The sequence below is a fragment of the Pseudophryne corroboree genome, chromosome 5 (assembly GCF_028390025.1).
Source record: "Pseudophryne corroboree isolate aPseCor3 chromosome 5, aPseCor3.hap2, whole genome shotgun sequence".
Taxonomy (NCBI): Eukaryota; Metazoa; Chordata; class Amphibia; order Anura; family Myobatrachidae; genus Pseudophryne; species Pseudophryne corroboree.
Genome location: NC_086448.1, coordinates 751,522,057 through 751,535,464, shown reverse-complemented (window position 1 = coordinate 751,535,464; position 13,408 = coordinate 751,522,057). Strand labels below are relative to the sequence as shown.

Genomic DNA, 13,408 nt, shown 5'->3' with positions numbered 1-13,408 from the left:
TAGTGGGGCTCAAATCATTATGGTCTCCGTGACTCATCGCTGCACCTCCTCTCCTTTATGGGAAATCCTTCCTTATTGTGTCAGCTCTTCCGGGCACAGTATCCTAACTGAGGTCTGGAGAAGAAGGCTATCCCGTACATAATAACCGCTGCTGTACTATATGTACGGCATTGTGTATGTGAACCAAGGCCAAACCTATAGTAGTTTCTAACTGTCTCAATTTTGATGGGACAGTCTCCTCGAATTAGGGCTGTGACTATCTCCATAAAAACCAAGACAGTCGCTGCCATCTCTTGGTGGGTATGTTTATACCAGTTTGCGGGAAGTTGATAGATTTTTTCCTGCTCAGTATAGTGATAGAGTGCTGCATGCAGGGGGGCAGATACCATAAGCATGTGTTTTTTGTTGTAAGAGGAGGTCAGTTGGGGGTGTCCTAGCACCTGCAATCCCTCTAGGGACGTGGCAATGCCTTGAGAATCTGGAGTCCCAAATTGTCTTGAGTCTTTAATATCTTTAAAACCTGGACTGTTAGGGTGCCTGAAGACAGTGTGGGAAACAGTGGCATTCTGAATAGTCCCAAGAAACACTGAGTCCCAGTGGCGGATCCAGAGGTGGGGCTGCAGCGCATTCCAAATTTCAAACAGGGGAGCCACACCAACTGCCAGTGAGTCAGTTTGGGGTGACAGTTGGTGGCAGTTGGTGTGGCTCCCCTCTTTGAAATATGAAGTGCGCTGCAGCCCAACCTCTGGAGCCGCCACTGGTCACCACCGGGCATTTAAAGATTTAATTTATGGGCCCTACTACAACTTCTGACTCTAAATGGGCTCTAGGGTTGGTGGCACTTCTGCAGGATCACATAGCGATGAGTCGCGGAGCCTGGCGTGGAAAGGTGTAGCAAGGGCAGGGTGGGCACATTGCGTCATTAGGCATCGCAGCATAGTCCACCTCTGACTCAGGCCAGGAATGTCTTATCAGTGGGAGCATATGGTATTTCTTTGCTTGGACCAGTAACATCAGTGGAGCGCTTAAGGGATGGTTTGGAAAGAGAGATATTGGAATTTGGATAAAATTAGGGACCATTGCTGGAAATGGCTGACATTGTTATGGAAGCATGTTCTCCATTGATACACCTTGATGCTTTCAAAGCATTATACTCTTTGCCTTTTATAATAAATTGCTTATGACATTTGATTTTCATATGTGTTATGTACTGATGTTTGTTTCATCTTCTATTCATCTCCCTCTGTCTAGATATGTGCATCGCTACTTCTATCTCCCTCCTAATGATTCTAATCTGTGCGATGGCCACATATGGTGCCTACAAGGTAAGTAGCAGGTATCCCAGAGGTTGTTCCATAATCTCACGATAAAGAGGGCATCTGCCTTCAGTCTCAGATTTCACAGTGACTGACCCTTTTTTTCCCACTGTAAACTGCATAGATAGGATTGCATTTGAGCATTTGATATACAGAAGTTCTGTAACTTTGATTCACATTATAGCTGACATTTTAAGGCTTTAGCTCCTTCGCAGCTGAGGGTTTTTAATTTTTGTGCTCCATACATTCCAACATCAATTGGAGTTGCTATTGCTGCTGCTAACATAGAAGCAGCAGCGATAGCACTAATATAGTAATGCAGCAGGGGGCGCCACTCCTCTTGCTGCATTTCTTATCCCAGTTGCTAGGGCGCAGTATCGGATCATCTGTTACACCATAGGCCGGCTGCATGAAAACGACCTCCTCGGATGATGTGGTGGCCTATCTCTTAGCCATTGAGAGAACTGCCATGAGGCTTAAAAGGCAACCAAAAGTCTGGCGGAAAAGCTGGAACCATATCTGGTGAAGCTATGTGGCCCTATGTTGATTTGTCTGATGAGCAGGTTTCTAATTATCAGCAAGAAAAATTGAGCTTTTCGCCCGGATAAGAGTGACTGGACCACGGAAAGTTCAGCACTTCCATGTTTGGCATTCCATCAAGGGTAAAGCAGCTCGTTCGCATCTGGCAGAACTTTCCAGAATATTAACGATCTGGTTGTAGCCAGAAACCAATTCACCTAGATGTTTGGAGATTCTAGCCATTGATCACTGTATCTGTGGACTTGATCGGATCTTAAAGAGGTGGGTGCTGCAAGTGGATCTGCAGACTTACCATGACCAGGCCACGACAATAGACTGATATTCGACACTGTAACATGTCTAAGGCTCCAGAAGGGAATCTAAAACTGTTGCCAAGGCAAAGGTCGACATTGCTGACAGCAGAGCCAGCAGGCAAAGTCTCTCCACCTCAGTAATTTGTATGTGGCAAACATGGGCATTTCCTTGTTGAATAACCAAGCTGTCGGGAACCCAGGAACGGTTGCTCAGCTGGGTCCCATGTTTCCTACTTACTGCACCATGTCCACCTCTACAGGGGATCTATTACTGTTTTGGATGACTGTTCTAATAAACCAACAGGGTGTGTTAGCCCTGGTGGACTCTGGGAGCAAGCTAACATTAGACTCTAGTTCTGTTGTTCCAAAGAAGTGTTTGCAAGGTTGCTTAAGGTGAAAGTGCTATGCATTCATGGAACTACAGAAGAATATAAGCAGGTTTGCCTACTGCTTACTATAAAAAGTCAAACAGTTAAGGTAGTGCAGCCATAGCCTCAAAGCTACCATACCCCCTTATTCTGGGGTGAGACATTCCTTTATTTCAGGAGGTTATCGCTGATTGGATCCAGCTGCACATGTCGGCAACTGATACACTGGCCGAACGTACAACCTTAGGAACATGTCCAACTCTCACTGGATTCAGGAAGAGAGTCAACAGAACTGTCGTTTTAGGGATTCTGGATACAGGTCCATGACCGATACTCTTCCCAAATCTGGCCCAAGAAGACAAGAAAAGCAAACATTGGTCAGGGACATTGTTGTGGAACCTTTGATGCCAACAAAGGAAACTGAGGGCAGGTCCCCAATTCGAAGACTAATTTCAGCCAGGCCGGCAGAAGGTGTACCATATGGTTTTGTAAATTCAGATTTGTTGTAAGCAGCAGTTGTTGTTCAAGGTAAAAATGTTGATCAACTGTTGATACCGCAGGTACATGTTCTTTTATTTTGAAAGCTGCATACACATATCTTTGTGGGAACATTTGGGTGAAGAAAAGACCTTAGATAGACTGTTGCTTAGGTTCTACTGTTTAGGAATACATATAGAAGTAGAAAAGTTCTGCCTGTCCTGCCCAGTATGTCAGAAAACATCTACAAAACCTAATTACAGGGCCCCCTTGATTCCTATTCCAGTGGCTCAAGTTCCCTTTGAGGGAATAGGCATGGACCTGGTGGGTCCATTGGACACCAATACATTTTGGTAATACTTGATTATGCCACACGCTATCTGGAAGCTATTCCATTGTGAAATATCAAGTCAAGTACTATAGCTAAGCAGCTACTACTTCTTTATATGAGGTTGGATATTCCAAAAGAAATTTTAACTGACCAATGCACTCCTTTCATGTCAAAATAAATGAAAGAGTTAAGACAATTACTTGGCATAACGACCCTTTACACCTTGTTCTACCATCCACAAATGGTTGGGCTGGTGGAGTGCTTATACAGCAAATGATTAAATGGGAAGTGACTCAAGAAAGAAAAAACTGGGATACAATCCTTACTTTCCTAATGTTCGCTGTATGACAAGTATCACCAGCCTCAAAAGGGTTCAGTTGGTTTGAGCTCTTGTATGGAATACAACCTAGGGATCAATGTCGACATCCTCAAGGAAGGCTGGGAGCAACAAAAGCCCAAAGAACCAAATGTTGTTCAATTTGTTGCACAACTACAGTATATGAGGATGAGACAAATAGGTCTTCTGGTGAAACAACACAAATAGCGGCATCTTATTACATGCAGTGATTCGCTCCATGGTAATAACCGGCTTTTAGCCTGATAATACTATCGGACTATCCAATTACAGCCCATTTTTCCATGCAGTAACTCACCCGTTATTGGGCAATAACACATTGGATCCATGAGAAGTTAGTGGACCCATGTGTTGCCATCAAAAAACAGGTCTCTTGTGGGTGGTTATCGGGGGTTCTGCACGCAAAGCAACATCCCTGATAAGTGCCAGGCTACGGGGCTAATAGGGTAGCCCTTGTTGGCTCCCTCTAAGGGTGGTATCCTATTAGCTGCAGTAATAGTGAACTATAGAGTCCATCAGCTGGGTAGAGGGTGGGTAGAACAAATGTATCATGTCAACCCGCTAAAACCTTGCCATGAGGAAGTCCCTGTGCCTTCAATGGTAGCCATTAAAACAGAGGACTGTGAGGAACCTATTGAGTCCTTCTTTGCAATGCCTCTAAGGCAACAGGTGGTAGAAATGGTGGCTTGGAAGAGGGATGTCTTTTCTCCTATTCCTGTGCATACCGCTCTTATAGCACATGATATAATCACACCCCCTGGGGTAGTAGATGTGCAATGGTCCTACCATATACCCAAGGCTAGACGGGCTGCAGTAAAGCAAGAAGTTGAAAATTTGATTCAACTAGGAGTTGTGGAAGAATCCATCAGCAAGTGGAATAGCCCTTTTGTAATAGTCCCGAAATCCAATCAGACGATACGCTTTTGCAGTGACTTTAGAAGTTTGAATAAAGTCTCTAATTTTGATACATATCCTGTGCCACAGATAGATGAACCGATGGAGAACTTAGCCAGAAGTAAATATCTGACCACTTTAGACCTCACAAAGGAATATTGGCAGTTACCCCTGACAGCCTCTTCCAAGCACTAGACTGCATTCTCTAAACCTGAGGGCTTATTCCAGTATAAGGTATTGCCTTTTGGCTGCATGGTGCACCTCCCACAATCCAGAAGGCTATGGATAAGCTCTTAAAACTGCATAGGGAATATGCTACTGTGTATCTAGATGACATAGTCACCTGTACACAGGATTGGGAGTTGCATCTTTCCAAAGAGAAGGCTGTGTTGGAATCCCTAAGGGTGCATGGTCTTACTGCCAATCCAGAAAAATGTGCATCAGCCATGTCAGATACAAAATATCTGCGATATGTACTGTAGTCAGATGTAAGAAGGTCAAAGCCCAAGTTGTTATGGTGGAAGTCATAAAGAACTGGTCCAAGACAGATACAAAGACCCAACTAAGGACACTTGTTGGCTTGATTCGTGGAGAGCTGTGCTACTTGAGCCGCACCACTCATGGAGCTTCTTAAAAAGATCTGTTCAGACAAGATATGCTGATTTGAGTCAGCAGAAGCTGCCTAGAAGGACCTGAGGATGGCTTAATGCACAGCGCCAATACTACAAGCACCCGATTTCAGTAAAAGATTTTGTCTGCTGACTGATGCCTTGGGAGCAGGTCTAGGCGCAGTGCTTTCTCAAAAAATTAGATGGAGAGGAAAAACCCATGCTGTATCTCAGTCGCAATCCTCTCTACCTAGGGGGAAAAAGTATGTAACTAACTTGGCATTGCAGCCTTTCCACTTCACCATTGTTATATGTTTTTGTACAAGTCTTTCTGATGATACATCTTATTTATTATTAATTTGTGAAATAATTTCTATTTTTAGGGTGTCTTGACAACTTTTCTTCTGCCCTATCAGTGTGTCTTTTTTATTTTTTGTTTAGCCACCCCACCAGACATCTGAAGGTACCCTACTATTGCCTTACAATCTATAATGGACATACAATGGCTATGGTGTATATTCACTCTGTGGTGGCTGCTAAATGTATACTCAGGATCTTAAACTGAATTCTGATACAGACACTGATTAAAATATACAGTGAATTTACTGTAAATGGGTTTTTTATATAGTACCTTTAATTGCTTTCTCCTCTTCTACCTACAGCAACATGCTGCTTGGATTATCCCATTCTTTTGCTACCAAATATTTGACTTTGCCCTCAACTCCCTGGTTGCAGTCAGCGTGCTGGTCTACCCCAACACAATTCAGGAATATCTGAGACAACTGGTAAATGTGTATCTTACTATGTTGTATATTTATATTGGTTACATACTGTATAGTTAGAGGGGTGGTATTCACTATGCCAGCTGTTGGGATCCCGGCGCTGAGTATACCGACAACTGTTCTCACTCTTGGGGGTCCACGACTCCCCTGGAGGGAGAATAAACAGCATGGCGCACCGTGCCCGCAAGGGGCTTATTTGCCCTCGCCCAGCTGCCGGCATGTCGGTGGTCGGGATCCCGGCCGCCGTCATAACATACTACACCCTAGTTAGAGCTGTACTTTCGGTCTTAGCATCAAGCTCCCTTTCTTACCACTCTATGGCACAGTGAGGGTCATTCAGATGCTTCCTTGGAAGCAGCAGTGATAGCGCTGTATGGTGATGCAGCAGGAGGTGTCTGTTACAAGCAGATGCCTCCTGATGCAGTAGTGATCTCACCTGCGTCCTAGAATGCAGGCATCGGATCACTCTCTGTCCAGGAAACCATGGAGATCCCTGGCCTCTTCCATCCCTCTAAAGGGGGGGGGCGGGGACTGAGGACGTGTTGGGAAACACCCTTCCCACCCTCAAAACGACAGCAGACTACCAATGACTGACAGCCTGCTGCTGTCCAGCTTCCTACATCGCAGGACCCGTTAGTGCACCCGCAGAACGGGTCCAGCATGCAGTATGATGTTGCAGATCCTTGGGGATCTGAATGACTCTCAATGTTCCTTCTACCTATATAGGGGGTCATTCTGACCTGATCGCACGCTGCCGTTCATCGCAGCGATCATTTCAGAAGTGCGCATGCGCCAGCGCCACAGTGTACCGGCGCATGGCTGTCGTTGCCTAGCGATCGCCTCTGCCTGATTGACAGGCAGAGGTGGTTGCTGGACGGGAGGGGGTGGCACGGCGGCGTTCGTACGCCGTTTTGTGGGCGCGGTCTGGCCATCGCAGGCGTGGCCGGACCGTGCAGGGGGCAGGCCGCAGCGGATGGCTGTGTGACGTCACACGGTCTGAATTAGGCCCATTGTGCAGTTAGAAAATGGAAAAAAAATGAAATGCTTAATTAAAGGTTCACCATGAATAGCTACACTGAGAATCTGCTGCGTATAGTAGTGTATACTACACTATGCCTTTCTCTGAACTAGTAACAGTGATAGTGTATCAGATAGACTCCAATGTATACCCCTTTCACACAAATGTACGTGCAGCAACCCAGGAATTTACAGTGTGTGAAAGCAAACTTCCAGGACGAAGTCCCGAGTCCCCAACCCTGCTCTTTACCAGGTTCAGGGCTGAGACGTCCTGTGTCCGCGATCCTGCTCTTTACCAGGTTCCGGGCTGTGACGTCCCGGGTCTCCGACCCTGCTCTTTACCAGGTTCGGGGCTGAGACGTCCTGTGTCCGCGATCCTGCTCTTTACCAGGTTCGGGGCTGAGACGTCCTGTGTCCGCGATCCTGCTCTTTACCAGGTTCGGGGCTGAGACGTCCCGGGTCCCCGACCCTGCTCTTTACCAGGTTCCGGGCTGTGACTTCCTGGGTCCGCGATCCTGCTCTTTACCAGGTTCGGGGCTGAGACGTCCCGGGTCCCCGACCCTGCTCTTTACCAGGTTCCGGGCTGTGACGTCCCGGGTCCCCGACCCTGCTCTTTACCCGGTTCGGGGCTGAGACGTCCTGTGTCCGCGATCCTGCTCTTTACCAGGTTCGGGGCTGTGACGTCCTGGGTCCGCGATCCTGCTCTTTACCAGGTTCCGGGCTGAGACGTCCTATGTCCGCGATCCTGCTCTTTACCAGGTTCGGGGCTGTGACGTCCTGGGTCCGTGATCCTGCTCTTTACCAGGTTCCGGGCTGTGACGTCCTGGGTCCACGATCCTGCTCTTTACCAGGTTCGGGGCTGAGACGTCCTGTGTCCGCGATCCTGCTCTTTACCAGGTTCGGGGCTGAGACGTCCTGTGTCCGCGATCCTGCTCTTTACCAGGTTCGGGGCTGAGACGTCCTGTGTCCGCGATCCTGCTCTTTACCAGGTTCGGGGCTGAGACGTCCTGTGTCCCCGACCCTGCTCTTTACCAGGTTCCGGGCTGAGACGTCCTGTGTCCGCGATCCTGCTCTTTACCAGGTTCGGGGCTGAGACCCGGGAATTTGCTGGCTTGCTAGACCCAGCAAATTCCCGGCAGCCCGTCTGAAAGAGGTTTTAGTGACATATTAAGACCATGAAATATGAACATATGAACAGTGGATCTTTCAGACATGTGAAAACCAGTAGTGTTCAGCATCAGTGTGCGAAGGTTATATAGACAATTCAGAATCGATTCAGCTTTATTACAATGTCACATTGTAATAATATTAAATATGTTACAATACACATACTATCTCTATGCTATTCCTAGGATATCTCATTGTTTAATCTCATCGACTTTCCCGTGCATACTGTATACTGCAGTCCTTCTATAATTTAGCTAGCATAAAAGTCTCACATTCACACACACATATATCTGTATTAGAGAAGAATGGTGCCCTCTAGGTAGTGCCTAATTGTGCACACATATTGTATATAGGTAGTGCACACATACTGTAAATAGGTGGTGCATACATACTGTATATAGGTGGCGCACACATACGGTATATAGGTGGTGCACACATACTGTATATAGGTGGTGCACACATACTGTATATAGGTGGTGCACACATACTGTATATAGGTGGTGCATACATACTTGTATATAGGTGGCGCACACATATTGTATATAGGTGGCGCACACATATTGTATGTAGGTGGCACACACATACTGTATATAGGTGGCACACACATACTGTATATAGGTGGCGCACACATACTGTATATAGGTGGTACAAACATACTGTATACAGGTGGCACACAGATACTGTATATAGGGGTGTAGTATGTTATGCTGGCAGTCGGGCTCCCGGCGGGCAGCATACCGGCGCCGATCTCCCGACCGCCGTCATACCGACAGCTGGGAGAGCGCAAATGAGCCCCTTGCGTGCTTGCTGCGCTCGCCACGCTGCTGGCACGGTGGCGCGCAACTCTATCTATTCTCCCTCCTGGTAAGTCGTGGACCCCCAAGAGGGAGAAAAGCTGTCGGTATGCCGGCGGTCGGGATTCCGGAGCCGGTATGCTGGTCGCCAGAAGCCCGACCGCCGGCAAACTGAAGGCCACCCGTATATAGGTGGTGCACACTCAGGGTCATCTCTACTATTAGGCAGCTTTAGGTGGCTGCCAAAGAGTACCGGCACATGGGGGGCGCACTGAATTCATCTAGCTAAAAACTGAAGTATGTCTTTGTATGTGGCCTCCTCCTTTTACACTGCGCTGGCCACAGCTGCTGCAAGTCTAATCAGGTGCAGCCGCTGCTATCAGGCTGTACCACATAGTGTCTCAGCGCTTCCTGGCACGTGTAGCACCAAGTCATGTGAAGGTACATAGGAGGAAGTGTAAGTATACTGTACTTACATTCAGTGGACACTTTATAATACCCCTTTCAGACCGCCAGCTTTTAACACGGGTTATTGCACGTGAGCACGCATAACCTGTGTTGCTGTGCTGTCTGAAAGAGCCCAGTTGGAATAATCCAGGTCGAGCGACCCGGTATTCCAACATGGGTAGTGAGCAGGGTTGAAGACGTGTTCAATCCGGCTCGCTGTGCTGTGTGAACGGGAGCCAGGTAGATGAGACCCATTTCCCGTTCACTCTGTGCGGACGGGCGGTGCTTGGAGATCATATGATTCTCTAAGCGCCGCCTCCCACCGTGTCACTGCTGACATCACCAACCTGGCAATATGCCGGGTTAGGGACTGCGGCGGTGAATGGCCTGAGGCGTGTTGCACGCGGGAAGCAACCACGTCAGGCTCCCGGGTGCGACCCGCCTCAGGCGGTCTGAAAGAGGTATTGGATACAGTACATCGTTACACCTGCTTGTTACTGCAAATATCTAATAAGTCAATTATGTTGTTGTAAGTCAATGCATAAAAACTTGGTCAAGAAGTTCAGTTGTTGATCAGTCTGCCAGTGGGAAAATAATGCGATCTATGTGACTTTGACAATGACATGATTGTTGGAGTCAGGCAGGGTTGATTGTGTACAGTATATCAAAGATTGTCGCTCTTGTGGTGTTTTCATTCATAACCGTCAGTTCATAGGGACTGATTCGCTCACCAGAACGGGACAGCTGGAGATTGGAAAAACACTGCCTGGTCTGTTTCTGCTGTAACATGCAGACATTAGGGTCAGAATGTGGTGTAAATAACATGGATCCATCCTACCTTGTGCCTCATTTAAATAAATAATTGATCTCTATTGGGAAGTACACACAGAACACGAGAATACACTTTAAGCATGAGAAATCTCTCTGCGACTGTTCTGCTCAGTATAAGTAATAATGCTTTAAGTTACATTTATGTGAAGCCATGAATCACAGACACTGCAGCTCTGGGGGCCTCTGTGACCCGGCATTATGTGGTCAGATGTACCAATATCTAGACAGTCACTTAACCTTGAAACATGTCTCCGTGACACGACATGCAGGATACAAGCACGGCGCTCTGTCTCAGTGACCATGACAAATGGGAAAGTTTTGCCGGTGTTTCAGAGCTACAAGAATCTGATTTTATTGCTGTTTATGTAATGAGGTTTTGTGTTGTTTAATTCATTAACAAATGGATCTCTGCCAGTATTCCCCTCTTCCTGCAGTGTTCGGTTGTCATAAATTCTGTGGGATAGAGTTTGGGGCTGTTGCCAAACAGAGCATTTAATATCTGAATTGCTTGGTTCCCTTGTATTCCATCTGGAAATGGCTACACACAAGAATGATCAGTGGCCGAGTACTTACATTTGTTGCTAGGTGTTTATAGGTTTCCCGGCTATAATTCCTGAAACGGTTCCCAAGCTGTGCGTGCGTCGAGTTGCTGGTCCAGGACTAATTCAAATTATGGGGTCTATTCATGAAGCAGTGAAAACTGTGGAGAAGTGAGCCAGTGGAGAAGAACCAATCAGCATTGAAGTAACATTTATAATTTGCATACTGTAAAATTAACCAGAGCAGCTGATTGGTTGCCAATGGCAACTTCACCACTGGCTCACTTCTCCACAGTTTTCACTGCTTCATGAATAGACCCCTATATATGGTCAATGTGATATGCAAAACCAGTGCTGGCGTCTGCCATTCATAAAAAATGTGGACAAACAGAAACAGATCTTGTCCCTCGCGGTATCCGGTCTTTAGGTCGACAACACTTAGGTCGACACTCATTAGGTCAACCACTATTGGTCGACATGCATTAGGTCGACATGGCAAATATCGACACATGGGGAAATTGACGTGAGTTTTTCACATAATTTTTTGTATACTTTTTCATACGATCCATGTGGTCTACGATTGGGAATAGTAACCTGTCCTGACCTTGCCCGAAGCATGGCGAGCCAAGCGAGCCATGCAAGGTGACACAGTGCACTAATTGGAGTTCCCGGTCACTTTACGAAGAAAACGACACAAAAAATAATGAAAAACTCATGTCCACCTTTTGCCATGTCAACCCAATGACCGTGTCGACCTATTTCAGGTGTCGGCATCGCCCCCCCCCCCCCCACATCATATTTAAAATAGGTTAAAATATACGGATGATCTTAACTGCGCAACTAGGCGAAATGCAGCCTATGGGAGAAAAGCAGTTCCCCACAAATAACCACAGAAAATAGACACATTTTTACAAAAATCTCTCACAATGGGGCACAACACCAAAAATAATGAAAAGTCCTTACTCCACATAACAGGGAGCCACAGATGAACACAATTCTTATTCTCTTGAGGTAATTAATGTCCGTTTGTCAGAGATATTTCCATATGTAGACTCTTAAGGTGGGTACACACTAGTAGATATATCTGCAGATCAATTGATCTGCAGATATATCTATGGACGGATCGGGCAGTGGGCTGTGCATACACACTGCCCGATCCGTCGGGGGACTGACGTCATGAACTGGGCGGGCGTGTACACACGCCCGCCCAGTTCACCTGTCAATCACCGCCGGCCGCCGCATCATGTGTACGGGCGGTCGGACGACCGCCCCGTACACACACAGCGACGCGCCAATATATCGTTAGATATATTGGCCGTCGGCTGTGCTGCGCAGCCGACGCGATACGTCTGTGAACAACGGAGTTCACAGACGTATCGCCCGTACACACTGGCCGACGCTCCCGCGATATATCGGCCGTTCAAGAGAACGGCCAATATATCGACCATTGTGTACGGGCCTGTAGTCGATTTCCAAATCTCAAAGATAAAAAGAAATAAAATCTAGTGCAATGCTGTCTGGACAAATGACAGAATTTTTATTACATTACACTCACATAAAACATATAATAAAAAGCATGTAACCACACAATTCCGGTGGATATAGGATTGGATCAGCTTAGACACCACAGTGTTACCCTCCCAGATCGCAAAAGGAATGGAAGTCCGAAAGCCCGGGATTCTTTCTCCTTCACAGGTAAGTCGTGGGTCCAATCCAGTAGTTCCTTGAATGGTATCACCAGCTTAAAGCTTTTCGGACACTAGGGGGTATATTTACAAAGATTCGTGTTTTTGCCGTTTTGAAGGGTGTTTGATCTCGAATGGTATCGGGTGCATTTTACTGCAACTTTTTGAATCCTGATACGGTCATTCACTAAGCTGCCGACTTTTCACAATTCGTATTTTCCGATGTCGATGCGATTCGTAATGTCAGGCAGTGTTTTACGGGAGTGATGAGTAAAACACTGCCTGACAAAACACAAGGAATCCCGGCCTGATCTGTGAGATCCGTGCAGGGCTTCATTGTGTACCTTAAAAAGGTGTTTAAAGTCTTTAAAATTCTGGAAAAAAATGCGTGGGGTCCCCCCTCCTAAGCACAACCAGCCTCGGGCTCTTTGAGCCGGTCCTGGTTGACAAAATATGGGGGGAAAAATGACATGGGTTCCCCCATATTTCATCATCCAGCACCGGGCTCTGCGCCTGGTCCTGGTTCCAAAAATACGGGGGACAAAAAGCGTAGGGGTCCCCCGTATTTTTAAAACCAGCACCGGGCTCAACTAGCCAGGTACATAATGCCACAGTCGGGGGACACTTTTATAGTGGTCCCTGCGGACCTGGCATTACATACCCAACTAGTCACCCCTGGCCGGAGTACCCTGGAGGTGAGGTTACTTTCGGTCAACCGCTGACCGCAAAGTTTCCACCATTGGATACAATGGAGCGCATAGGCGCTACATTGTATCTCTGCCGTGTGCTGCCTCACAGACACTACAGGAGCACACAGCCAATCAGGAGAGTGCCACGACGTGGCGCTCCCTGATTGGCTGAAGGGACCCTCTTTGACAGGAGTCAGGGGGGGTCCTGGCAGTCGGGGAAAGGGGTCCCATGTGTAAACATGGGACCCCTTTCAGTGCGTGGTCGGGTTTTCGTT

At 47.1% G+C, this 13,408-nt stretch overlaps 1 protein-coding gene across 1 annotated transcript in view; it reads left to right on the top strand.

Annotated features, from left to right (window-relative positions):
• The window catches only part of LAPTM4B (lysosomal protein transmembrane 4 beta), a 242,808-nt gene that overhangs the window by 114,917 nt on the left and 114,483 nt on the right, over window positions 1-13,408 (top strand). The window contains exons 3-4 of the mRNA XM_063924153.1: window positions 1,252-1,325; window positions 5,845-5,967. Coding sequence (XP_063780223.1) covers window positions 1,252-1,325; window positions 5,845-5,967 — 197 coding nt within the window. The remainder of the gene's footprint in view (window positions 1-1,251; window positions 1,326-5,844; window positions 5,968-13,408) is intronic.